A 26,952-nucleotide genomic window follows, 5' to 3' on the forward strand; every position below is an offset into this window, starting at 1 on the left:
AGGCATTGTATGATATTCTCAAAATATTAATAAAGATATTATATTAAAATATTAGGAGCTGGAGAGATGCCTAAGTGGTTAAGAGCACTGGCTGCTCTTCCAGAGGACCTGGGTTCAATTCCCAGCACCCACTTGCTGGCTCACAACCATCTGAAACTCCAGTCCCAGAGAATCCAATGTCCAGTTTGGCTTTTCTGCACATGGTACATAGACATACATGCTGGCAAAACGCCCACCCAGATAAATAAAAATAAAGGTTAAAATTTTTGAAAATATGCAAAAAATATTTTTTAAAGAAGTAGACCATTTACTATCCCATATGCTTTTTTATAGCTTCTATGTGACAAGCCTTAATCAGAATTATGGCTATTACCCATGATCCTGTTTCGTAGGCTTCAGTTTGTTGCTTGTCGTGGGTAGTCTTGGATTTTCTTATGTGTCTAGAAAACGAAAGCCTTCTGCTAAGATTTCTGAGTTGCTTTATTTTCTCTTTTGTTAGCAAAGAGGTCTGTGATCCTGATATCGGTGGCCAGATCCTGATGTGTCCCCAGTGTGACAAGCTGTGTCCGTTCTGGAGGCTGAATGTCACATGTGAATCTTCCAAGGTAATTTTTGCTCTTCCAGATGTTTACACAAAATAATCACTTAATCATAACATATAAATCATTCCCCCTCTGAGGGATTTAGAAACAAGTTTTCCCCACACTGGAAGGGAGTGTACAGTGTGCTTGCTTATGCTACATTTCCAGGTCATCAACTGAGTGACAGCTTAGTCCCAGGAAAGGAAGGATGTGGTGGGTTTGACTCTACTGAAGTATCTCAGTTACTCATCTAACAAACAATCTCAAGATCAGCTTATTTTGAGTAGTAGAGTTTTTGTTTTCTCAGGGTTGGGGGCTGCCCTACCTTTTGCTGTAGCCTCAGCCATGGGTTTACTGCAAGTGTTTGCCTTAACTCAAGTGAGCGGAAACCTAAAATTTGTGCTTATGATTGTGTGCTTCTGAAGCCTGAGGTTTAATCATGCAGTTCGTGTTTCTTCCCCTTTCAAAGCATGGGTTTTCAAAGGCCCTGCTGGTCAGTTAAGACTATTTCTGTTCATGCAGAAGGAAGGGTTTGTAACTCGGTGATTGGTAAGATACTTGCCAGACACATGACGCCCCGAATACTAGCAAGTGAGGGCAAGCTGCCTGGGTCTTAAGAGCACTGAGATGGGAGGGGGCTTAATTGACAGCTTGATCACTTAGGTCCTCAGCTTCCAGCCTGGAAAATGAGAGATTGATTCTGCCTACACCACAGGAGCTTTTCCTCGGCAAGGAGGAAACCAGCCTGGCCTCTCGTGACTGTAATGGTCTCTGATGGGACTCTGCTCTGTCCTCTTGGCCTGCCACGGGAGGCTAGGGATCATCGCAAGGTCCTGGGACATTCTGACATAGTCCATGGAAAACTACCTTTTCAGGAGGAGTGCTAGAGTACTGACTGTTTTGGTTTTTCGAGACAGGGTTTCTCTGCAGCTTTAGAGCCTGTCCTGGAACTAGCTCTTGTAGACCAGGCTGGTCTCGAACTCACAGAGATCCGCCTGCCTCTGCCTCCCGAGTGCTGGGATTAAAGGCGTGCACCACCACCGCCCGGCTTAGAGTACTGACTTTTATACTCTAATATTGTTACCGATTGTGTGTGCGCACACACACACACACATGTGTTTGTGAGTGCATGAATGCACACACAAGCAAGCGTTAAAGTGAGAGGACAATTTTGTGGAACTGGTTTTCCCTTTCAGTTTTGGGGGTTCCAAGTTACCAGGTTTGTGCAGCAAACCTGCTGAGCCAACTTTCTAGAACTGAATTACATGATGCTGATAACATCAGCTTTGGCACCCAGCACCTGTGATGTTGGGAGAGTCGTCTCATCTTACAAGCTGAGACACTGAGTCCTTGAGAGACAAGGCCGTGCGATCCGCTCCACACCTGGAGACTGGCAGGGACAGGGGCTGCAGCAGGTCTGTGCTGCTCACATAGCCATGCCACATTCCTCATTGGCTGATGGCACAAATCCAGATTTGTGTCTGAAAAACTTGCCCCGCTACTAGTTACGATGCTTGTGGTGCCTTATTGATTTCTACACTTAATTTATAGATTTAAAAAGATTTAACTGCCTGTCCCTTGATTCAAGGCAATGCTTAGGCTATGAACTAGTAGCCTGTGTGTTGTGGCTTACGCCAAGACTCAGGTGAGCTGCTGGTCACTGTTTTGGGGCTGATAAATTAAGACCCTTGTTAGTGCATTCCCAGAGGCTCTGGCCCTAAGGCAGGTGCAGTGGTGATACACCCGGGAAGCCACAGTGGAAGGTCCCTTCTTAAGATGCCCGTCCCTCCTCCCTCTCCTCACTCAAGCTCTCTTTCCTTAGGCTCCACCTCCCCACCTTAGCTTAGAACTTTGAAGTGTCTTTCATTGTTCGGGGTCCCGGGGGATCTTCAGTTCTGTTGTTTTTCCTAGAAGACTTCTTGAATCTTGTGGAAGTCATGGACTAAGAGGAGACAAAGACCAGCTTCTGAGGGAAAAGGTGGGAGGGGTGGGACAGAGGGGAGGAGTTTCTTCCATCTTTACCACGTAGATTCATTTACTAATTTCTACCTCTTTTCTGAAGAGATGTTCACTAACCGACAGCTGACATGGGGCTGCTCTTAATTCGACATCTGCTCCCCTGTGCCAGCTGCCAATTGAGCTAAGTCAGGTTGCTATGCATCTCCCTTACTGTCTCCTTAGTCCTACTCCCATAGCTCTCGTGGGACAAAGCAGAAAGGTCAAATGTCTACTTCCTGTCCTGTGCCCATAGTTCTCACGTATGTGACTAGCATGGCAGCTTCATCTGTGTCTACCCCCGTGCTGAGATACCAGGCATATCCCTCCTTGGGCGCTGGGCAGTTGGCATGGCGTACACCAATTTCAAATTGGAGTGACATTGGATAGGATCCTGGGAAGGAGATTCCACATTTGGAATTTTTGGGGGGTCTGCTCTTTGTGTGCAGTTACTTGCAATAAGGGGTAGAGCATCTTGTTGAAAGACATCTCAGGGCAGGTGGTTTTCCAGAAGGCAAAGATGAAAGATACAGAAAGCATCATTTGTGGGACACCAGCCTCAGCTCTAGTCTGCGGACATCTGGCTGTGACAAAGTCCATCTTCCTTGAGCTGAAGGGTTTTTTAAAGAGGAATTGTTTCAGGAGGGCCATTTAGGATCATGCTGTTTGATCAAAGTCGACATGGATGGTTGAGAGAACTTAATATCTGCTTCGAAAACCAGGTGAATGAGAACGTAACTAACTAGATATATGTCTTATGAAAATAACCAATGGTTTTGCATGCATGGAAATTACATCACTTTGAGTATAAAAAGCACACCCCCCCCCAAAAAAAAAAACCTATCCAGAGCAAAGTACACTTCCTACTCAAAAACAGCTTTGAATATGCTGTCATTGTGAAGTTAGTTTCCTTGTTCCCTCAGAGCCTTCGTCCACCCCCATCCTCCCCCACCCCCTTTACTCTGCACGTTTCCCACTTTTCCCTTAGCTTCGTGGGGGTCTATCTTAAGGACGTTTTTTTAGATGCTCACTAATAAAAGTTGGTACCCAGTGAAAAGTTTTGAGGAAGGCCTAAAGGCTGTGTATCTATCAGCAAAGAGATCGAGTTTGGCAGCAGAGGGAGAGTAATCCTTTATGATAACTGCACAGGTGACCTGATGGAGGCACCTGCCCAGCCCTTGTCCTGCTGTTCCAGAGTAGAGCCGTCCTTGGGCTGAGGAGGCAGAGTGCGCCTGCAGAAAAGCCATTACCACATAAACAGCTTTGTGTGTGTGTGTGTTTTTTTTTAAAAAAATAAGCAAAGAAGTATTTCTAGAACTTATCTTCTGAGGGGAATGAGGCAATGATAAGAGGCAAATCAGAAAGTTGCTTAGAGGGCACTAGATTCTTAGAGCCGCTGGCTGGCTGTGTCCTTCCTTTCTCTTGACAGCTCATAAAAGCAGCTCTAACAGCCTGCAATCTTAGCAGATGCGCCTATTGCTTTATCGCGGTGTGGGGAGATTTCCCCTAGAAAATGCACTCGGGTTCAGACGGTGAACGCTGTTTGCTTTTAAAGTGGGAGAAATTCCATCTGTGAGTACGTCGTACGTGTAGCGATTGCTAAGCCAGCTAAGCCAGCACCAGCCCTCGCGAGTGCTCAAGCTGCAGAATACGCAGAGCGTTATGTATTTGCTGACTTCTGATAAGCGAACGATTCACTTATTTGCGTGTCATTGCTGTATTTTCCAGAAATTGTGCATCTTTGACAGTTTTGGAACCCTGGTCTTTGCCGTGTTTATGGGAGTGTGGGGTAAGTTACTTTCGCTTTTCTCTCGGTTTGATGGTGTTGGTGCAGTCTTGCGTAAGCTATTGAAGTCGCCCACTTCCACGTCCATGTCTTGACTGAGAGCTTCGTTTGCCGATGTTATTAGAGTTTGCCGTATGAAAATCTACCTCAAAGGCTGCGGCTTCCCCAGCACCTCTGGTTTCTCATTTCATTATTTCTCTCAATTCCCCGAGTCACACATGGCCTGCCTCCGCTGGTCTCTGTGGTAAGCCGCTGGCTCCATTGGAAAGAGGTGATCTGACAGCAAGAAACCTGGCTTGGTCTGGAGGTTTTCATGTGGTTTCTCACCTTCAAATGGTCTCACCTAGGATTCTTTATGGGGCTTCAGAGCTACAAAAGGAAGCAAAGAAGCACAGTGTTTCGGCAGCTTTAAAAGTTACTGATATTTATTCTTTGAGAATTTCATTCATCTATACACATTGAAATATGATCACATATAACATCTCCCCCCCCCCCCCCAATCCTCTCTCAACTTCATGGACTCCTTTTCTTTTCTACCCGCTAAGTCCAGTGAGTGCTATGAGCATGTGCCACCATCCACTGGAGCAGGCAAGCCTACTTCTCACCACCCCTCCAAAGAATGAGTCTCCCTCCCCAAGCAGCGACTGAATGCCAGCAGCTCCTTAGTCAGGGGTGGAATCTTGTAATTTGGGCTGGCTTCTTTTGTACGGGTATCCTAAAGGTAACCACGGCTGCCTGAGTTTGTGGAGTGCAGCAGATGTCCCATTTAGGGCTAAGCACACGTGGTTACTTGTTCTCAGCTCTTTGACCAATTATAAGTGTTTGTTAACTGATGCCTAGCACGAGGAAAAGCCTCTCTTCTGAGGCTGAGAGCAGCTCAGATCTATGGGTTTAAATAAAATGTCCAGGACAGCTTGACAGCATAAGCATTTAGCTAAGTGACAATAGCAGGTCCCACCCTAGAGCCTATGACTCTTTAGCCATGGGCTTTTGGACAGGTTTGTAGTACCAGGCCTGAAATCTCTCCTGTGAGACAGACCCCAAACCCAATCAGAAAACAATTGATTGCCCTTTCAAAGTCATGCCACTATCGCCCCCTGGGTACCAACTTGCTAGGCAAGATGTAACCACATAGGCAACAGTGGCATTGGGCCTGTTATTGCGTTGTTTGCTAATGTCCCATCAGCTGCAGCAAGTCAGGCAGCCAAGCCTAAGCAATGAGGGAAGAGATGGAGGAGACATACCAAGGACAAAGGGCACGAGTCGTTGGAAGCCATTACAGTTTCAGGACCCATTATCCCAAGTGCTCAGGACCAGAAGTGTTTCAGAGCTCAGAGTTGTTTCCTCCTCTTCCTCCTCCCCTTGATAAGACTATCATAAGAACATCCATAAAGAGAAAATACAAAATCAAAAAAATATTCCAAAATCACAGCATTATTGTAAGTCAGCACTCAGCATGGTTTGTAGGTCAGGGATGCTTATCCCCATGCTACAACTCCCACAGCTGGGATCCAGCCTGGGGGTGGAGAGGAAGGCGTGGAGCAGCATGGGATTACCAGTTGAGCTTGCTTCATAGAAAAGAGGCATTCTTAACGTGTAGGTTCTACACAGGCACTGGGGGCTGCTCATGCTTTTTAATCTGTGTAGCGTCAATAGCATAATAAGGAAGGCGTTTTATTTAAATGCAGTCTTTTGAGTATTTCATTAGTGTAAATATTCTTATGTAGAGGGAAAATATCCATTCTCAAAGGTGTATGCTTCATGTTATAGGAAAGAGCAAGGGAGAAACTAAACCATGCCTCTCAACATCAGCGCGGAAGTGGGCATTGAGGGTCCTTGCGGGGTGGGTGGTGGCTGTACCTGCGTAAGGCCACCAAATGGTATTTTGTACCCTTAAGAAGTATCCACAGACACTGTTAGGGGACAGTAAAATCTGAGGTAGCCACACTTACCCAGTAAGAGGCACTGTCATTGAGACACTTGTATGTTTTACTGGAAACCTCACTGTGGGAAATACTTGACACGGAAGTGTAGAATGGGCCAGTCTCTGGCACGAGTGAGGCTTTGGGTTGGATTCAAGGAGGAAAAGCCTCTGTGCTGTCCTCCACTCTCTCTGTTGCCTTAGCCACAGCTTCTGATCTCTACAGTTCTAAACAGACGACATTCTAAATAAGGCTATATATGTGTGTATATATATGTATATATATGTGTGTATATATATATATGTGTGTGTGTATATGTGTGCATATGTACACACACACACACATATATATTTTCCCTTCTGTGACCATTAGCTGCGCCTGGTTATGGAACTGCCATGCATCAGGCTGCCTCTCCATCTTGTCTGACTTCAGAATGCAGAAAGTGTCTCTGCATGGTTTGTTGCATCCTAGGTGCACATCTTTAAGCATATGTATTTGATGAACTCGCTAAGTGCTTTATGCTGCTTTCCTTGTTACTTCTGCCTCGTGAGGACTACCACTGTGAACCTCATTACGGAAAGTCTGAAACGGCAGAGTCAAGGCGGTGGGGGGCTCTGAAGTCACTCCTTACCACGGCCATTCCATGTAACATCATCTCCTTTCCCACAAGGTGTCTGGCACTTTCTCTCTCTCTCTCTCTCTCTCTCTCTCTCTCTCTCTCTCTCTCTCTCTCTCTCTCTCTCTCTCTCTCTCTCTGTTCTCTAGAAATGGAAAATGTTGAATGCAGAAAACATTCATAATGGGTATGGTACTAATCATACACGTACCTAGAAATAGCCCCCATTTAGGCTGCACCAGCCTGGGAGACTGTTCTGCCTTGTGGAGTCTAAGTACAGCTGTGTTTATAGTAAAGATCCCCATCATTCCTCCTTACCTGACTCTCTTGGCTTACACATGTGGTTAAATGATGCTGTTTTTTCAGTGATCACTTGTAAGGGCAAGTTTTAAACAAGGCCCAGTGATCTCTGGGAAACTGCCAGTCCCCTGGCCCCTGAAGATCTAGGGGATCAGAAGGTCCAATGACCTGCACGTGGGGATCAAGGAACTGGATGCACGTGGTGCTCCCAGGTGGTCCCGAGCTGTCCCTGCTGCTCCCTCTTCTGTCTCCATTTCAGTGACACACAGACATGGCTGCTGAGCACTTAGAAAGTCAGTTCTAGAACCCTAGCTGCAAGAGCATCTGGGTTAGAAAGATGGGATGGGTGAGCAAGCTAATTTACCTTATTGAGTATTGGAAATAATGACGTCTGAAGAGTTAGAGACCTATTAAGACATCGTAGACTCAGACAGCATCCGAACACCTCCACCTCTCAGGGTTTATATCTTGCCCTTTTACAGAATGGAATACTGTACTGCTCTCAACCATTTTTGTTGTTGTTGTTTTTGTTGGGTTGTCTTCATCCTAATGCTGTGACCCTTTAATACAGTTCTTTGTGACCCCTAACCATAAATTTATTTTGTTGCCACTTCATAACTGTAATTTTGCTACTGTTAGGAAGAGTTGCATAAATATCTGATATGCAACCCCTAAAAGAGGGTCACTCGGCTCCTCTCCCCCGCAAAGGGGTCGTGATGTTCAGGTTGAAAACCGCAGGGCTAGAGCCCCCTGGTGTATGGTTTACCTGGGTACTGAACTACAGTGCTAGCCAATGGAGTTCAGCTTTACTCTATTACAAGGGCACAGAACAGAAGATACAGAACGGCAATTCCCCCCATTCTAGGACACACAGCTTAAGAGCCCACACTCATAGTTCCTAGGTGTACCCTAAAACACTGGGCAGTTTCGCCCCCATAGCGTTCTTGGATGTGAATAATATGAAGAATCCTGGTCCGTTCTTGCAACCTCTGGGGTTTGCCTTCAAGGTAGAAAATCTGCTAGCAACTCTATATATTTTCCAGCTGATCACTTGCTCCCTTCAAATTCATTTGCTGCCAAGGCGGAACTGCCCAGGAAGTAGACAACTGTCAACCCTTAAGGTTGGGAGTAGTAGGAAGGGAGTCACTAGTCTCCCCTTAGGTGTCCATTAGAACTGGTCCTGTTGCTCTTTGAGAGAAAAGTTATCTTCATGAATCCTCCTCTATTGATGGCGTTGCTTCATAGATTCTGTGTATATGTCGTGGTTTTAAAAGTGGAGAAAGTCACTCTTGGGTAGATTAAGCTGCCCATGGCCTCATCACATAAGAGCTCTACAGAGTTTTGACTTTTCTCGACCTCCAATCAGTGATACAGACATTGTGAGCTAGATATGGTGTCACACAACTTTAATCCCAGCAGATTAAAGCTGGGATTAAATGGGAGGCAGAGGCAGGCAGATCCCTGTGGTACCCAGGCCAACCTGGTCTACATTGTGAATTTTAGGACAGCCAGGGCCACATAAAGAGTCCCTGTCTCAAATTACATACATACATACATACATACATACATAATAAAATAAACAACAACAACAAAAATGTACATTAAAATTTGCAACAAGGTTTTAAGAAAGAGGTGGAAATGTTTGGTATATTGATTTAATTATATTTTAATATTATGCTTTGCTTAGGGTTCAAAGAGTAGGAATGGGCTAGAAAATATCAGTGCCACAAAGAAGTATCTGAGTTGCATGTTCAAATGGCCCTCGATAGAGAGCTACATCCAAATACCTTCTCGGCAGCTATGGTGCTTTCTCCAAAATAGGTCATATGCTAGCACACAGAGCAAGGCTCTACAAACATGAGAAGACTGAAATCTCTATAGACAAAATGGGGACTGGAGAGATGGTTCAACGGATGGCGCTGGTCTTACAGAGGACCTGTGGCTCCCAGTGCCGGTTTGAGGCAACTCCCACTACCTGTAGCTCCAGCTCCAGAGGATCCAATGCCTCCAGCCAGGCACCTGCAAGCACAGTTTTTAAAATAATAAAAAAAAACACACATTTAAAACCGAACAGACAAATTCTTGAAGATCAAACAATACACAGTTGAATAATGAATGAATGGGTCATTAAAGAAATCAAGAAACAACTCAAAAAAAAGTTCTGAGATGCAAATGAAAATTAAAACACAAACCCACTAAAAACCTGGTCAGTACAATTAAAAGAATTTATAATTATAATTATAAATTATAATTTATAATTACAAGTACTTACATTAAAATATAAAAGAGATGGCAAGTAAGTAATTTAAGGTACCTTCAGGCCTTCGACAAACAAGAAAAAGAGAAGCCCAAAATCAGTAGGCAGAAAAAAATAATTTAAAGGAGGATAGAAACTAATGAATTGGAAAATAAACAAACAAACAAGACTCAGTGGGAATGAAGCATTTGACCCAGGTCGACTGGCGTAGCAGAGAGGGGTGAAGTTAAAAGTCAAACAGAGATGAGCAGGCAGTGATCGCTGGGAACCCTAAGAATGGTTCTTCCGGCTGAGGTTGTGGGGTACTCAGTTTCTGGGACATTCCCTTTCATTTATTCGCTCAGAGCATTTGTTAAGTGCCTAGTGTATGCTAGTGCTTCATCGGTGAACAGAACATCCCTGCCTCCATGACAGTAACACTGTGGCTGCTACAGACACTAAACCTAGAAGACACTGCAGGTCAGGCTTGCATGCATGCTACCTGTGTTGAAGAGAAAGGGGGCTGACAGGAAACGGGGTGTTCTTTGTGTGAGAGGGTATGCTTTATTAGAATGACTCTCATAGTTACCAGACGGTGGAGTCAGCTTCTGGAGCCAACCATATACTTGGCAGAATTTGGGGGTAAATGAAAGTAGGCCTTCTGTTTGATAGGCTGTGTGGGTATTTTCTGAGGGGCATTAGATCCCTAGTCAGCCTCAGAGGGCTGCTTCAGGGTGACTCCTACTCCCCAGCAGGGGTCTCAGGAAATGTCTGCCACTTGAGGCTAGCAGAGCTCTTGTAGGTGACAAGACCAGCAGTCATAGCTTGTTCCAGAATACTGCCTCGTGTGCTGAAGGTATTCATCCAGTGACAGGCAGTTACTTTGCTTCCCCTTAGGCAAGTTCAAGGACACTGAAGGGCTAAGGGCTTTTCAGCGGAACCAGCATTCTGCCCTCCACGTGCAGAACCAATTCCACCTGCAGGCCACTTCTGCTCCAGCTGACCATTGGTGAAGTCGTCACACAAGCGAAGCTGGGAAGTGGGTGCTTGAGCACTTCATTGGCCTTCACCCTGGGAAAGTGCTGAGTTCAGGCTCCTTTTCCAGCATCCCCGACTCTCCTCCTAGCTTCTGGCTTTCCACTCTGCTTTGCAGGCCTGGCTCTCAACCTTGACTGCAAGAAAAAATAGCAACAAACACCTGTGCGCAGGCAGCATTCCTCATTCCCAGCTCTGTAAACCCGAATCTCGGGGCTGTTGCCTGTGCTTGGGATTTTTTTTAAAGCTCCCCAGTACCTCTTATTTGCAGCTCAGTGAGACCTACCTCTGTAGACCCCTCCTTTGGTGATCTCCACCCCCAGCCCCGACACTTAGACTCCTGACATGGCTGGCCCTCCCAGTCCCCTAGACTAGACACCTGCCCATAGGTACACATCATCCCTGACTGTCCAAGTTACTGTTCTATTGCTGTGATAAAACAACACATAAAAGAATGTTTAAGTGGACTTCCTGTTTCAGAGGGTTAAGAGTCTGTCATGGCGAGGCTTAGAGATCCCCAAGTAGGAAGCTGAGAGAGAGCTTACTAGGAATGGCATGCCCGGTGACACACCTCCTCTAACAAGGCCACACCTCCTAACCCTCCCCAAACAGTTCCACCAGCTAGGGACAAAGCCATGAGCCTGGGGGTGAGGGTCATCCTCATTCAGTGTGCCACACTGGCCCAGTATCTTCCCTCGGAAGTGTGTTTCCTGCTGCACTGCTCAAACCAGAAACCCGGCCTGCATTCTTGACTTCTTCTACCCCCTTCATTACACCTGCATCTGTTCCAGCCACATCAACATCCTTCACACCTTCTCTGGTGTTTGCGTGTAGGTCTTTCTGTGCCTGTGTTCATGCTAGACCATGCCCATGCTCCTCCCAACCTTTATTAAATGCCTGTCTCCTTTTAAGGCTTGTAATATCCTTCGTAATATGCCCTCCTGTGAGGTCTGTCCCTTGGCTGTCAATCTTCCTCATCATGACCCTTGAGTCACAACCAGAGTGGAAAGCACCTAGTGCCCTTGGCCTTCTTGGCTCTTCAAGGGCAGCTGTCCCGAGGAAGCTAAACTTGCCACCTTCCTCCATGACCTGATCACCTCAGCCATCCCGAGACGTGGTCCCCTTTCTCTGGAAGGTTTATTCCCTGAAAGATCTGCTGCTGTGGTCTTCAACCTTCCTAATGCTGCAACCTCATCTTGTGACACCCCCCCCCCCAGACATAAAATTATTCTCTTTGCTACTTCACAACTGCAATTTTGCCACTGTTGTGAATCATAATGTGAGTATCTGATCTGTAGGATAGCTGATATGTGGGCTGTGTGACCCTTGTGAGGGCCACAAGGCACAGGTTGAGAACCGGTGGTCTGTCGACGACCCGGTTGTGTGTCTAGAACAGTCTGTTCCTCTTCTGTCTGCTGTGCCTGTCATTTCCATGCATCTAGGAGGCTCTTTTGCTTTTTCTTGTTCTCAGCGTGTAGTGGACACTTGGATAGCACTTGTGAATGGAACTGTGATCATTTTAGAGTTTTCAGAAGGGCTTGGACAGTAGGCTAACTCGGAAAGCCTAGGAAATTGACCTGGAAGCTGCATCTTCAGTTAAGACTTAACATTTGTAGCTTTTTTGAGTTACAAATTAGGAAAAATAATGATGCCTGTTTTTTATATGTATACAAAATTGAGAAATAGATCAGTTTTCCATATAAAAATATCATTTTAGGTTATTCAGAGGGCACTAAAGTAAGTGTACCTTTCTCTCCCAGTCGCAGAGGGAGGGGGAAGAGGAGAATGAGGGTGTAAGGAAAGGCCAAACCATGACTGCTCTTGAATATTGAACTATTAGTGTGTTCCGTTGGCGAAGCGTGGGTTGCAGGCTTTGTGTCTGACATGCGTGCTTACCTTCTGACCATTCCCCTTGCCCCCCCCATCTTCATGTTTCACAGTATTTGTAAATTACCAACATTTTCATTAAAAAAAAAACAACATTTTCTGGCTTTTAAATGTTATTTAAATCAATAAATAGATTGCACCCACCCCAAGAGTGGAAGTGGTAATTCCCGGCGTGGCATTCCACACCTGCCTCAATGAGCCATGCCGCCCTCTTCTCTCTTGTCAGTTACGCTGTTTTTGGAGTTTTGGAAGCGGCGCCAGGCAGAGCTGGAGTATGAGTGGGACACCGTGGAGCTCCAGCAGGAGGAACAGGCCCGGCCAGAGTATGAAGCCCAGTGCAACCACGTGGTAATAAACGAGATCACTCAGGTACATGTCTGTCCTGCTTCAGTGCACGCTCTCCCAGCAGTTCTCAGTTAGGTGATGCAGTGCACGCTCTCCCTGCAGTTCTCAGCTAGATGATGCAGTGCATGCTCTCCCTGCAGTTCTCAGCAGCGTGATACAGTGCACATTCTCCCTGTAGTTCTCAGCTAGGTGATGCAGTGCATGCTCTCCCTGCAGTTCTTAGCAACGTGATGCAGTGCACGCTCTCCCTGCAGTTCTCAGCTAGGTGATGCAGTGCACATCCTCCCTGCAGTTTTTAGCAATGTGATGCAGTGCATGCTCTCCTGCAGTTCTCAGCAAGGCGATGCATTGCAGTGCTCTCTCTGAAGTGGTTCACCACAAAATCCACCAAGCTGTCATGGGACTTGAACAGTGCAGATGCCTGAGCCCATTATGGCATCTCTGAGGTGCCCAGTATCCCAGATGTGTTCTGAGCACTGCTTAGGACAGTGTATGTGGAGACACTCTCTGCAGTAATGGTAGAGCACATATATTTGAGAGTGAGAATGGCATGGTTGTGTAAGGAAAGAAATGTTGGCATTACAAATGTCTCAGGCATCTTCCTGGCAGTCAGTTTGCATCCTGAGCTAGCTGTCCCTCTCTGGTGCTCAGTCACTGGCCCTCCTTCTGGTTGGTGTGTGCACAAAAACTACTGTGGCTCTTAATCTAAAGTCAGAAGGGGTTGAAGGAGGAGAACACAGACCGAGATCCTACTGCGGGCCGGCACTGTGTAAGGCATTTGTCAGTGAGAGAGTGTATTTGCTCCAACTACAACTGCAAAGAAAGAAGAAATAATGCTCCGTGTTTCCCTGTTCATCCCCAAACCCCCAAGAGCTGATTTCTGAGTCTTCCATATTTTCTGTCAACACAGGGAATTCAGAGCTGCTCTTAGTCACCAGTGTGGGAACAGACGGTTTTGAACGGAGTAACTACTGTCTGAGGGATGTCCCCTATTGTAGGTTTCTAAATTAGCCCCCAGATTTTCAGGATGAAGGTGCTAGAAGGCAGGGGCAGGGGAGACACTTAAGCATCTTCATTTTATAAATAGCATAGCAGGTGGCATTTGTCTCTTGGGATGCAGGGAACCCCCATTCTGAATAGTGACTGCCATTTGCTAGAGAGGACAGGGCAGTGCCTGTGGTTGGATATTTCAATATGAAAGCTGAAACTCAACAAAGGCTGCAGAGAACCAAAGCAGAGATGGTCTGGTCGTTTAAAACTGTCCAGTCAAGGGCTGGAGAGATGGCTCAGAGGTTAAAACATTGCCTGCTCTTCCAAAGGTCCTGAGTTCAATTCCCAGCAACCACATGGTGGCTCACAACCATCTGTGATGGGGTTTGGTGCCCTCTTCTGGCCTGCAGGCATACACACAGACAGAATATTGTATACACAATAAATAAATAAATAAATAAATAAATAAATATTTTTTAAAAAGTGTCCACTCAAGAATTAAATCCCCAATGAGATGCAGCTTGCTAAAACTTGTGAATGAAATCTCACCTTCCTTATCCCGCATGTCACCTTTGCTGCCTCGTGTGTCCTCCCTGGGTTAGAGAGGAGCTTAGGGGCTGGGTGATCCTGGATCTGTGCCTCAGTTTCCTCATCTAGAAAATGGAAGTGATAGAATGTTTCCATGTCACCATCGTGAGCATTGACAGAGTTCGTGTGTAAAACTCTGGAGAGTACCTGGCCCAGAGCGAATGCCAGCCAAGGTTCGCACCTGGTGTTGCACTCTGGCTGTTCGAGGTGAAGTAGGAGGTGCCATGTGTTCTTCTCTTAGTAAGCTATAAGGTGGAAATGCTCCAAAAATTCAGGTTGCACCCCATTAACATGTAACGCGTTAGCAAAACCCACAGATCTGATAGCCGAGAGCACATGCCAAGCAAGTTCAGTGCCCAGCACCAAGCAAACAAATGCTGCACTTGGCCTGGTGTCTCTGAGATTATTAACTGCATCGCTACAAGCAAGAACGGTATGCTTGCAGACTTGGCCTTTGTTTGTTGTTTGCTAAGTCTAAGGTCTGTTGACACACCCAGAGATATCAGCAGCTGTATTGGAGTTGCCCCCTTGACCAGCTATTCTTCTTCATCAGGAGGAGGAGCGCATCCCGTTTACTGCCTGTGGGAAGTGTATACGGGTCACCCTGTGTGCAAGTGCTGTCTTCTTCTGGGTAAGAAACTGTCACAAGCTTATGTTTAACTAATTTTTTTTTATTACATGTCAAATTTTTTAGTATCTCATTTAAAACATCAAGGAAAGTGCAAGCCAGGTGTCTATGCGGTCTCTTATGGAGAGGTGTGGTGTCTCCATGGTGTCATGCAGAGAGATGGCTCCTGAGTGCTCCCTAGCTGCCACATGGAGTATTGCCAAGTTGGGACACCTTCCTGTGTACCTTGGCTTTTTGTTCCTTCTACCCCATTCCTGCCATCAGGTCAGCAGGTCAGGATTTCCAGCTGCTACTGAAGAAGCCAAGTGGGAGGCAGTAAAACTCTCAGAAATTCAACAGCAGCAACTAAAATTAAAACGGTAGGGATTTTCATAACAAAAAGATATGCCAACGAAGAAGGCACAAAACCTAAAAAGAGGTAAAGAAGTTTTAAAAACTGATTTTAGGTGTGGGGGGACAACATCGCTAAAAACACCTGAGTTTAAAAGATAGGTCTGATTTATTATTAATTAAAAGATATTATTAATACAATTTAATGAGAGCTTTGTTTGGCTTAGGAATAAACAGATTAAAGAATGAGATGTGACAGCCAGATCCAAGCTGCTTCTTGTGATTTAATGCATAAGAAAGGAAGGGCTATGGATCCAGACTGAGTTAATGCACAGTGGGAATGCTTGCTCGCTGGTGGGGAAGGAAAGGTCAGGGTCATACTTTGAACCACAGGCTGTAATAAATTCCAAAATGCTTTTTAAACTGTTAGCCATAAACGAGAAATAAATGTGAGTGAGTGCAGTCTGTAGGTTTAGAATGACTTTCTGACCTTCGCTGGAGGTGGAAGACATTCCAGAGCAAAGTAAAGATTTCGACACACTGAATTTAAACAAAATACCAGAAGAAATACAAACACAGAGAATGCATGATGCAAGGACCGAGTCCAAGTCACCCATGACACAGGTACAGCGGCTCAGCAGCAGGTGACAGCGTGCAGATGTGTGCACCAACCAAGAAAAGCAGTGGCCCGTATGGGGAACCATCCTGACCTGGGAGGATTAGCATACGTCATAATGACATTCTCCTTTCTGCCTCTTTGGAGACGCCCATGTTGGGTGACAGGCTGCAGTGTCAGCCCCTCCTACTGGGACGGGTGATTTTGTTTCTCCATCTTTCTTAGAAAGCAGGTTGACAGTGTGTATTAAGATGTCCTTGGGTTGGATGTGGTGGTGCATACCTTTAATCCCAGCACTTGGGAGGCAGAGGCTCTGTGAGTTCGAGGCCAGCCTGGTCTATAGAGTGAGTTCCAGGACAGCAAAAGATACACAAAGAAATCCTGTCTTGGAAAAAAAAAAAAACAAAAAACAACAATAACAACAAAAAAGATATACTTAGAAAGAAAATTTTATATGCACTAGCTTCGTTTAGCTTTTATAAACTATGAATCAAGAACTATATCAAAATCCAGAGTGGTTCCACTGATCTATGACCCTAGTATTCACAGAGCCTAGGCAGGATGGTTTCAAGTCAGCCTGGGTCACATAGCTAAGCTAGATCTTGTCATAAAAGGGAAAGGAGTTACAGAAAGGTAAGATTTCTTCAGAGACATTATCTCATTTTGTAACACATGTGCACACACACAGTCCTATACACACATGAACACCACAGCCAAAAATGTCCATCCTACTTCAGACTTAGCCAGACAATGGAACATTGTACATCCTTACAAAAGAATGTACATGAAATAGCCATGGTGTGTGAGATTCTTGAAGTTTATGATGAGTTAAAGGGAAGGACAAAAATACAAAAGCTGGCTTTTAATATGCCAATAACGCGTAGTTCTGAAAGAATTTTGCTTTTAGTTTAATAGTGAGTGATCTTACCTATTTTTCTTTGTATAATTAAAAGATTTTCTTAAACTGTGGGTGATAAAGGCAATTTCCACTCGGAGTCTATGATAACAAAATAGGGAAAGTGGGTTTCAATTCCTGAGACTGGACTCCAGGTCTGAGGTTCAGTGTTGCCGAGGGCTAGCGGCTGTAACCTAGGTAGCATCCAGTGGACACCCAGGAGGCTGAGAGTTTGGGAGAGGGCGACCCTACAGAGCCCTACACAGCTGGGCATTTCTCCTAGACAAGTTCTAGGTCTCTCCACCATGGGGCACTTGCAGGTTCTCTAAAGTGAGCACACCCTACAGTTGAATCGGAAAAACGTCAGTCAGAGTCAGAAAAAAGATAAATCTGAGGGGAGGAAGTGCCCTGCTCCGAGCAGATGCCTGGGAAGTTGTGGAGGCCTTCCGGGATTGTCACCAGACATATCAGAGTTTTACTCAAGCCAAGGGGGAGGCCGAGCTGCCAGGGTCTGTCTTTGAGCGGGAGTGACTCCAATGGTTTCCCTTCCCGTCAGCTCCAACAGAACAGATTCTCACTCTTTCAGCCTGTGTGTCCTCCCTCTGGCACTGCCTCCTGTGCAGACTGCTTAGGAGAATTCAGTAGGGGAAGGGCGGTGAGGTTGGCCCTACGTGCCTCAAGGCTGCTCTGGTGATAAGCAACCAGAAAAGGGATTGCAGGGTGATTATTAGAAAGACCTAGAAGGCCTGTGTGATTATGCTGGGGGAGGAAGACACCACATTCCCCAGTTTCTCTCAGCCTTAGCTAATTTACACGTACACACACACACAATCCTTTTCATTTCACAAGACTTAACTGTGAAGGAGAGGGGATAATGAGCGAGATTACAGGAAAACACAATGCCTTCTCTATACGCAGATTGCACAAGTAAGAAAATGTCTCTTTAACTCTTTGGCCGCCATAATCACAGCTAATACTACCCAGTGCTTTTCCAAGGCCTTGGCATAGTATTCTCCCTGTAGTATTTTGCCCATTGCCTGAGGAAGGTGGATCCTGAGGTTAATCTGTACGAGGGTCCACAGCCAGTGGCAGAGGTGGGGTTCATATGCAGGAGTCTATAGCTCACCCCTGTATGTTGCGCTGATCCCCAATCATTAAAATTATTTCGTTGCTACTTCATAACTGTAATTTTGCTACTGTTATGAATCGTGATGTAAATCAGATATCCCTGATGGTCTTAAGCAACCAAAGTGGAAGGATCTTCGGACTGTGAAAGAGGTCTAACCTACCGTTTGAGAACAACTGATCTAAATACCGTTCTATCAAGCAAGGAAAGGGTCTTTAACATGCAGTTAACGCTGACCAGAGAGAGCAAACCCGTTTATTGAGAAAGTAAAATTCTACCATGTGCAGGCAGTGCAGCGGGTGACCCAGAGGCCCTATGAAGTGGGACTCAGAAATGCGAAATGCGGCAGGGCAGACTTGGGGGTGCAGGTGTGAGTGATTGAGCTCAGGAGAACCCGAGTATGTAAAGCCTGAACTCTGAAAGCAGAGTCCTGCTGCCAGAACCAGCGGCCCAGTATCTTGGTCAGTGCTCCAGTTAGACAGTGATACTGTTAAGATACAGGCAAAGCCAGCCCACGCTGAGTCTTCGTGACTGGCTCACTGCTGGAAGGAATGACTCTCGGCGGAGCAGAACGGCTGAAGCCACACCTGAACCATTTAGTATTGTACAAGGGACATGCTCATTGCTTTCGTGATCACAAACACTCCTTTTATCCAGAATGTTACTCCACTCTTGTGCCGTCTGGAGATAACTCTCCTTCTAACGTAGACTTTCCTTCTTGGCACTCTCTTAGTTTTAGGATGGTTGTATAGAATATGTAGTGAAGGAGACCATGTCTCCTCTTGCCTGGCCCAGTCTGACTGTCACCAGTATCCCACTCTGGTTCATGTTCCCTTTTTGGGCCCCATGTTTCTTCCCACCCAGCCCCATGAGGTGTCCTGCATTCGGCACCTGCCCCTGTTTTCCTCAGCAGTGGACCAGTCTCGGTGCCGATCTGACTCCCGCTGAGGCTCACGCTGCCACTCCTGGTGCTTTCAGATCCTGCTCATCATTGCTTCTGTGATCGGCATCATCGTCTACAGGCTGTCGGTGTTCATTGTGTTCTCTGCCACCCTCCCCACCAACCCCAACGGGACCGACCCCATCCAGAAATACCTGACACCGCAGATGGCCACCTCCATCACAGCCTCTATCATCAGCTTCATCATCATCATGATCCTGAACACTATCTACGAGAGGGTGGCCATCATGATCACCAACTTCGGTGAGGTCCTGCCCGGCTGGAGTGATGGCCGAGAGAGTTAGAGAGCCTTTCGCTATTTTCATCCCTGTGGGTTAAAATTCTTAGGAAGTTTTGAGTGTAAACGTATTTTCTGTAGCCCATCTGGGAAGTATGTTTTGTACGCCTCTGTATTAGAAGAAGGGACAATCAGGCACAATGGTGGGACTGTCCTGGGTCTGTAAACTCGTCAGGGTGAAGAATATGTCTAATTACATTAGATCATGTGTTCTCTTGCTGAAAGTAAATAGTCTCTTTGTTGCAAACAAGTGGAACGGGGTCACGGCTCCAGTGGCAAGTACGCTCTCCAGCCAAGGAGAGACAAGCTGCCACACTGGTGCATGGCATCCCCCATGCTGTCCGTGTTAATACAGTTCTCATGAGCTCTGCCTGATGTAATGAGTGTTGCTTCTAGTTGGCTTGCATCCCAGGCAGCTGCTTCACAACTAGAGTTAGGGGCTCCCCACACCCTGCCTGCATCCGGGTCATTCTCAGAGTGACAGTCAGACTGGCTGAGATTCATAGCTAGAGGGATAACCTTTTTTTTTAAATATTTATTATGTATACAATATTCTGTCTGTGTGTATGTCTGCAGGCCAGAAGAGGGCACCAGATCTCATTACAGATGGTTGTGAGCCACCATGTGGTTGCTGGGAATTGAACTCAGGACCTTTGGAAGAGCAGGCAATGCTCTTAACTGCTGAGCCATCTCTCCAGCCCCTGAGGGATAACCTTTTGTGCTTCCCAGATGCCTCCAGTCAGTTGTCCCTTTCCGCTGTTTCCAACAGATCTTCCAAAGATCTGGATCTTTGATCCAGAGGACAAAAGAATTGCCTTTACTTGGCAGTTCTCAGCTAATTTTCTGTGGGTTTGGACATGTCGCTCCATGGCGGGTGTCCTGGATTTGATTCCTAACACCACTACAAAATGAACTCCAGGGTTTTAGACCAAAATCCTTCTCGCCCATTTGATTATAAAGCATTTATAAATTTTTAGGAGCGGTTAGTAAGTGTATGTGTGTTGCTTGCCATGGAGGATATTGTGTCTATATGGAACAAGAACTCATATCAATGTGTAAACTCAGAATTAGCACAGTGGCTATATTAAGAAATGAAAAGCAGATTAAACTGAAACAGTGTGAATTGTATTCCTTTCGGCGCGCTGTCTCGGGTATCAGAGCCTTTGATTAGGGTCTCAGAGCCGTTCCGGAGTTCAGTGTCTTTCTCTGCTGTCGTTTTTAACCGCAGAACTCCCAAGGACCCAGACTGACTATGAGAACAGCCTGACTATGAAGATGTTCTTGTTCCAGTTCGTCAACTACTACTCCTCGTGTTTCTACATCGCGTTCTTCAAGGGCAAATTCGTCGGCTATCCCGGGGACCCAGTGTACTGGCTGGGCAAGTACAGAAACGAAGAGGTGCGAAAACAGCATCGTGCTGCTCTCTTGACAGTTGAAGCTGCCGCTTGCTTTCCCTCAGCTGCCTGATGAGCAGTGACTTCCTTGTGTATTTCTGAGTTATTTTTAGCCTAAGAGCACAGACAGAGATGTTAATGTAATGCCCCTTTGCAAATTATACACCTGAAATCTGAGTGTTGTTCTCTTTGTAACATGCAGTGTGACCCAGGTGGCTGTCTCCTGGAACTGACCACACAGCTGACAATCATCATGGGGGGCAAGGCCATCTGGAATAACATACAAGAAGTGCTGCTCCCGTGAGTACTAGCTATGTGGTCCTGGGTGTCAGGACGGGGGACAGGTCAGCCCACCCACTGAAGTAATGTACTCACATTGCCATACGTCTATCCCTCAAGCAGACTAGCATCCATTGAAATTAATGGCTCTAGACAAGAAGGTCTCACCAGTGGCTTATACGTGTTTAATGATTATATGCGGGGCCTCATCAGATGGCCCAGTTGCAATTTGTTTCCTGTGTGAGCATGAAGGCTGGAGTTGGGAATCCCCAGGACCCATGTGAAAAACTAGGCATTGTTGTACACACCTGTAACCTCAGCGCTGCGGAGATAGAGACGAGAGGATCCACGGAGCTCATTGGGCAGCCAGTGAGCATAGCTGAATCTGGAAGCTCTGGGATCGATGATAGACCATGCCTGGAAAAAGCTCAGTGACGACTGACACCTAATGCCAGCCTCTGGACTTCACACGCTCCTGTACAAGCGCGCGTACACATGTGTGCTTGCACACAAGCACACACGGTAGTTCTATAAGACGGTCATCTTCGTACTTAATAGAAATCCTACCTGCTGTGGCGCATGCCTCTTAGGCTGACTCAGCAGAGGCCCTTGAGAAACGGCCTTTAGAGCTGTAAAGTACATATCACCACACATCCACATAGAATTCCCACCCTCGTGCATGTACAAGTCGTTAATAGTAATGTGTTGCACACCTAATATGTGTCAGCCTCTGCAGCAAGTTCTGTGTTTCCATGTATATGTTTATGTGCGCGTGTATACATTTATATAGTTTACTTTTCTAGATCTTACTTTAATCTCCTTTTTGCTAATGAAGGTCTGTGGCTTAAAGAGGTTAAATAGTTTATCCAAGATCACACTGGCAGTGAGAGGTTCAACTCCAGGATCCCATGACTCCAGACTCAGTGTTGTCAAGAGCAGATATCTCCTGTGATCTACAAGGCTTCAGAAACAGTTACCACAGGGGTGAATGAGAAGAGCAGCAGGGCACTGTTACCCTCCAGATAGTTAGCAAGGCCCCTATTGTGGGACCTTATACAGCCCAGCACCGTCTGCATTTCCTGCAAACAGAACCCTTGATATAATAGTTTTCCATTGCAATTTAACAAATTATTACGAAGTTAATGTGTTAAAATAAGATTTGAAGTCCTTCAGTCCTGGAGGTCAGATGTCTAACATGGGTCTCACTGAGCTAATACCAGGGTGCTGGGTAGCCAGGGACTTTCCAGAAGGTCTCGGGTAATCAGCATTTGTCTTTCCTGGCCTTGCAGCTACTCAGACAGACCCTTCCCTTGGGATGCTGTCTGCCATGCCTCTGCCCCTTCCTACATCATCCAGGATGGTCTCCTGCCCTTTAGTCAATGCTTCCAGAGAGCCCAGTGCTCTTCAGATGTTCTGGAGATGGGCAGGGAACCTAACTTTGGGAGGCCAATGCTCTCCCCACAAGATGACTTTTTCAAGCTAGTTTCTGGTTTCCATTTTTGCTTGCACGAAACACCTGACCCCCCTGTACTACTTTACCTCCTCCGTGAACCCTTTTCCCTTCCATGTCAACTGCAGTGTAGAGTGTCACCTCGCCCTAAGGCCTCTCGAGCCGCTCACTCAAGCAGAAAGGTAAACTCAGAATTTACGTTTCAGAATTCAAATCCTTCCTTTGTAAAGCCTTCCACCCCACTATGCGGTGGGATAGACTTGCTCACAACTCAGCACCTGGTTTCGGCTACAGCCTCCTGCGTCCTTCACTGTGTTCCCCGCCACGTGCAGTTTTGTCTCTTACCGCCCTCAATCTTGGATCTTTGCACCGCCAGGTTTCTGTTCGTTCTCTCTGCGATAGCTAGCTGGCTGCGTTTCTGTGCATCCACGTCACTGGGGCTTTTTCCTCTTGAGTGTGAGCTGTCAAGGTCCTTCTCAAAGCTAAGACAACACTCCCGTCCCAGGAAAGGATTCCAGCTTTAGCTGTGAGATAACTTTAATCCTGCTGCACAGAAAACAACCCTCCCTTTCATCAAGTTCATAGCCGTGTTTTTCCAGATAAGTAAAAGTAGGTCATGCGCAAATCATGCTGTTTCAATATGAAAATGTATTTAAAGAAAACTTAACCCATTCTTGTACTACTAAAGCAGCATTTTCTGAGCCAAGTGGATTATTTCACACTGAATTTTTTTGGACGAGAAACTGCTTGACAGTGAGCTATTTTCTAAGGTTTTAAAAGTTAGTGGGGAAGGCGTCTTTCCTAAATTAATCCCTACCTCAAGTAAGCTTGCTCTCACAATTACAGAGATCTCCATTCTAGCCGAAGATAATGACATCATCGTTTTAATTTCCTTCCCCTGGTCCAAGACCTGAGAATGCCAAGTCTCCATTAGAGTAGTGTCCCTGGGGCTGTGCTTCTGTGTGAACTAGCGTCTTGGTTCCACACAGAATCCGGTACAGTGGGTGCCCGTTACCCCTGCCTCCCAGAACCTCACTGCTCTGAAGAATGTTCGAGCCAGGGAAGAGCCATCATGGCTACCCTTTGAGGTCGCTATGTCAAGGGTATTTGATGAAAATTTCTTAGACGTGGTCATTTCAGATCTACACCATTCATTCCACTCAGATCCTAGACTGAACGGAGCCTACACCTAGGTTGGTTGGTCCCAGGAACAAAGCAGGCACTGGGCATTTATTGACTTGAGTCAATAAATGATACGGTGTTTTACTGGACCCTGAGAATGCCGGCCCTCAGGTCATCCCAGCACTGATATTCAGGGCATTCTAGTACTTTCTTTTCTTCACAAAAGATGGTGTTAACACTAAAGAATGTTATGAAGACCCTAAAACACCTAGAACATTAATGTCCATAGATATTTAGCCAGGGGATGGCTGTGACATTTTTTCCCCTTTATGTAGCTCTTATTTTTTCAAAATGACCTTGCACTTATATAACCAGGGAAGGGGCTGTTGCAGTAGAAAATGCCTGTCTTCAAGAGAGGCTGTGGATGAGGCCTCCATGGCCATACTCACTCTTCACACACTCACGCTGCACAAGAACGTTGACTTCAGGTGTGAAATGTCCCCCAAGGGATGTGTGCTGGTGGGTGGGATGTACCTAAGCGGCAGTGACATCTGAGAAGGCCAAGAGAAGATGAGATATAAAATATTATCACAACTTAGCAAAGGGAAGTTTAGTAGTGTGTGTTTTGTTAATGTTATGGTAAATTTGTACAGAAGTTACTTTGTAACCTCTGATTCTTGTCGTGGCCAGAGAGGGAAAGGCCCTCTGGTGGGGTTCATTTGGTATTGTGTTTTGTTTTTTTAAAGATTTGTGGTAATTCTCACGTGTAGTCAAGGTTGAGATCTGGCACCAGAATCACAGCCCAGGTGTGGTTTTGTTGTTTGGTCTGTTTGGGTTTTGTTTAAAATCAAAACAACAACAGGAAAAAAACTCAAAAGACTCAGGGCAAAAATGGATGTGTTTCTATTAGAGATGAGGATTCAACTCAGGAGAATGGAGCAAGAGGCCTAAAGCCAGGCCAAGAGTCAGGTGGGAGGACAGCTTGGTAGGAGGGGTCTCTGCTGAGTTAGGCGTGGCGCTTGGGTACCACCTGTGTTTAGGGCTCCTGGAACATCGCAGATTCTGGTGCTTCCTCCGATCTTCGGATGGACATAGAGGAGGCTTTGCTTTGCTGTCCACAAATATTTCACACCTTGAAACCAAGGTCCCAGTATCATAGCTCTGTCTTCAGTAGCCTCTTCCAGTTGGCTTGTTTTGGCCAGCAGGAAGCCCTGTGATTGTGAGAAAATGTGCTGCCCTCTCACCTGTCATGAATTCCATCAATCCTGGCATCAGCCCTGGCCAGTGTCCATCCGCATGTTTTAACTTGACCAAAGTAGAGCAGCTAGGAAGCCGGAGAATGTGGGTTCTGATTCAAGGGCATCCGAGTCTGAGTTCCTCCATTTGCCCAGCCTCCTACACAGGAAGTGGGGAGAGATGGGGAAGCTGGGGCTGTGTTCTGTGGAAGAGAATGAGCCTTACCAGAGGTTCAGGAAGGCTGGAGAGAGAGAGACCAGCAGCAGGGAGAAGAGCCACCTCTCACCAACCTCGAATCTTAAATGCTGTGCCATTTTCTGGTAGCGTTTGTCTTTACAGTCCCGCCATGAGTCCTGGGTGTCAGAATTCCAGACCCATGCAAACCTGTCGTCTAACAACCGAAGTATAGGAGATGCATGTGTGGACTTGAAGCCAGCTGTTTCTTGATGGGGTGGAGGTGCATGGCTAGTTCTGTTGCCATCTTAGGTCTGCTTTCAAGGCAGCTTGCCCTGGAAAGGGTGGGAAGCATTTATCAGGGACACAAGAAGCATGGTGTTCAGAAAGCGGAAGCAGATGGCTGGATAGGGGCAGCGCTGTGCAGGGCTGGCTCCGCACCCTGGTCTAAAGGGCATACATGTCTTCCCTTGTCCTGACGTTGTTTGCTTCAAGGCTGAGTCTGAGACCTGGTGTATAATTGTTGTGCTTAGTGTTCTACAGTAGCCCCTCACGTCCCTAAAAACACTTCTGTCCTCGCTCTTAGACCCCACCCAGTGCTCCAGCCTTGCTTCCTCCTTCCGGAGACCACAAGAGCTTCTGTGTTGAGCTGTCTGCCAAAGCCGGGTCTGCTCCTGCCTCAGGCTGTAGCCACTGGCCCCTAGCCGGGAGGTTCGAGCCCTGCTACTCAGTCCTTTGTCCCGTTCATAGCCTGAGACTTACTGTCACCATGTGAGCATCCCCAGTTCCCCCTGCACCCAGTTACAAACAGAACTCATCTGCAGCAGGTACCACTAGCTGAATTTGGCTTTTTTTTTCCACCGACAATTTTCATGCTAGGAAAAAAAATGTTTTTAATGAAGAAAATGGAAAACTGAAGATATTTAGCATGCAGAGGAGAAACTAATTTCTTGGGAGGATTACATATTCAATTTTGAGACAGCAAGAAATACATCATGATGTGGCTCTGACAATATTCGTTCTGATTTATAATTTGATTTTTTTTTTCCTGGCAGATGGATCATGAATCTAATTGGACGATATCAGAGAGTTTCAGGGTCAGAAAACATAACTCCACGTTGGGAACAGGATTACCATCTGCAGCCCATGGGCAAGCTGGGCTTGTTCTATGAGTATCTTGAAATGAGTAAGTATTCAGTAAAAATCCGCTGGGGTATGTGTTGGAGCTGAAGGAATCTGTTGCCGAACCACAGAATTACTTAGCATATCGCTATGGGTAGTATGTTTTCCTCCAGCAGACAGAATTATATAGCAGAGAAAAATCAAAACTTTCAGATATGATGTCTGTGTGTGGTTTTGTTAGTATTCATGTTGTTCAAAGCTAAGGATTTATTACCAGGAAATGAAATGGAATTTTCCCTGAGGTACTTCTTCATTGTGAGTTCTCAAGGCATTCTGACCGTGCTGTCTGTGAATGAACCCCAGTCACTGTCGTTAGTTATGATTCACTGAGCTTAGGCCAGAGTCCATGCGGGCACTGCTATTAGCAAGAAGAGAGTCACTGAACCAGCCTGTGAGAACATGGTCTCTCATGGCGGGAAGGGTCCCTGTCCCCTTTCAAACCTCACTCCTGCTCTAGATGGCCTCTCGTTTCTTCTGGGCAGGGTTTGTATGTGGTGACTTGACCCACTGTATGAGAGAAGAGCCATTCGGCTGTCCTGGAGTTAGGTGGCACAGACTCTGCCCCACCTTCTTGAATGTCTTGTCCATTTGTGAGCTGCTCACATAGGCTCTCTTTCTTCATTAACTGGACATGGTTTTGAGCTCTGTTGCCTTGAATAGATGCATCTCAGAACAGATTTTTATCAGAAACACTAACCTTCCTATTGTAAATGACATGCTTATATCTAAAAGGATGACTAACCATTTCATATTTTGCATCTCTGCCCTTTGACCTAACCTTTGCAACAAATCACAATTTTTTAAGCTTGGGAAAACAGAAAAACAGGCATAAAAACCTGACTGGCCTTGTGCATATGCATAGCATTTGTTTCTGCCAGGACAGCGCTTCTTGCAGACAGGAGGTAGATTATTTAATCATAGCCTATGTATAAATATCTTCTAGAAAATATGCATAACACTCAAATATTTGTCTGGGTAAGTAAACAGTCCACTTTGTGTGC

At 46.1% G+C, this 26,952-nt stretch overlaps 1 protein-coding gene across 3 annotated transcripts in view; it reads left to right on the forward strand.

Moving 5' to 3' along the window:
* Ano6 (anoctamin 6) overlaps positions 1 to 26,952 on the forward strand; it is a 175,484-nt gene that overhangs the window by 133,314 nt on the left and 15,218 nt on the right. For 2 of the 3 annotated variants that reach the window (XM_038342219.2, XM_038342221.2), the window contains 8 exons: positions 500 to 605; positions 4,305 to 4,365; positions 12,585 to 12,727; positions 14,835 to 14,912; positions 18,855 to 19,080; positions 20,343 to 20,512; positions 20,711 to 20,808; positions 25,825 to 25,955. In XM_038342219.2, the coding sequence (XP_038198147.1) occupies positions 500 to 605; positions 4,305 to 4,365; positions 12,585 to 12,727; positions 14,835 to 14,912; positions 18,855 to 19,080; positions 20,343 to 20,512; positions 20,711 to 20,808; positions 25,825 to 25,955 (1,013 nt within the window). The remainder of the gene's footprint in view (positions 1 to 499; positions 606 to 4,304; positions 4,366 to 12,584; positions 12,728 to 14,834; positions 14,913 to 18,854; positions 19,081 to 20,342; positions 20,513 to 20,710; positions 20,809 to 25,824; positions 25,956 to 26,952) is intronic. The other variant, XM_038342220.2, reaches the window with a different exon arrangement.

The sequence above is a fragment of the Arvicola amphibius genome, chromosome 9, assembly GCF_903992535.2.
Source record: "Arvicola amphibius chromosome 9, mArvAmp1.2, whole genome shotgun sequence".
Taxonomy (NCBI): Eukaryota; Metazoa; Chordata; class Mammalia; order Rodentia; family Cricetidae; genus Arvicola; species Arvicola amphibius.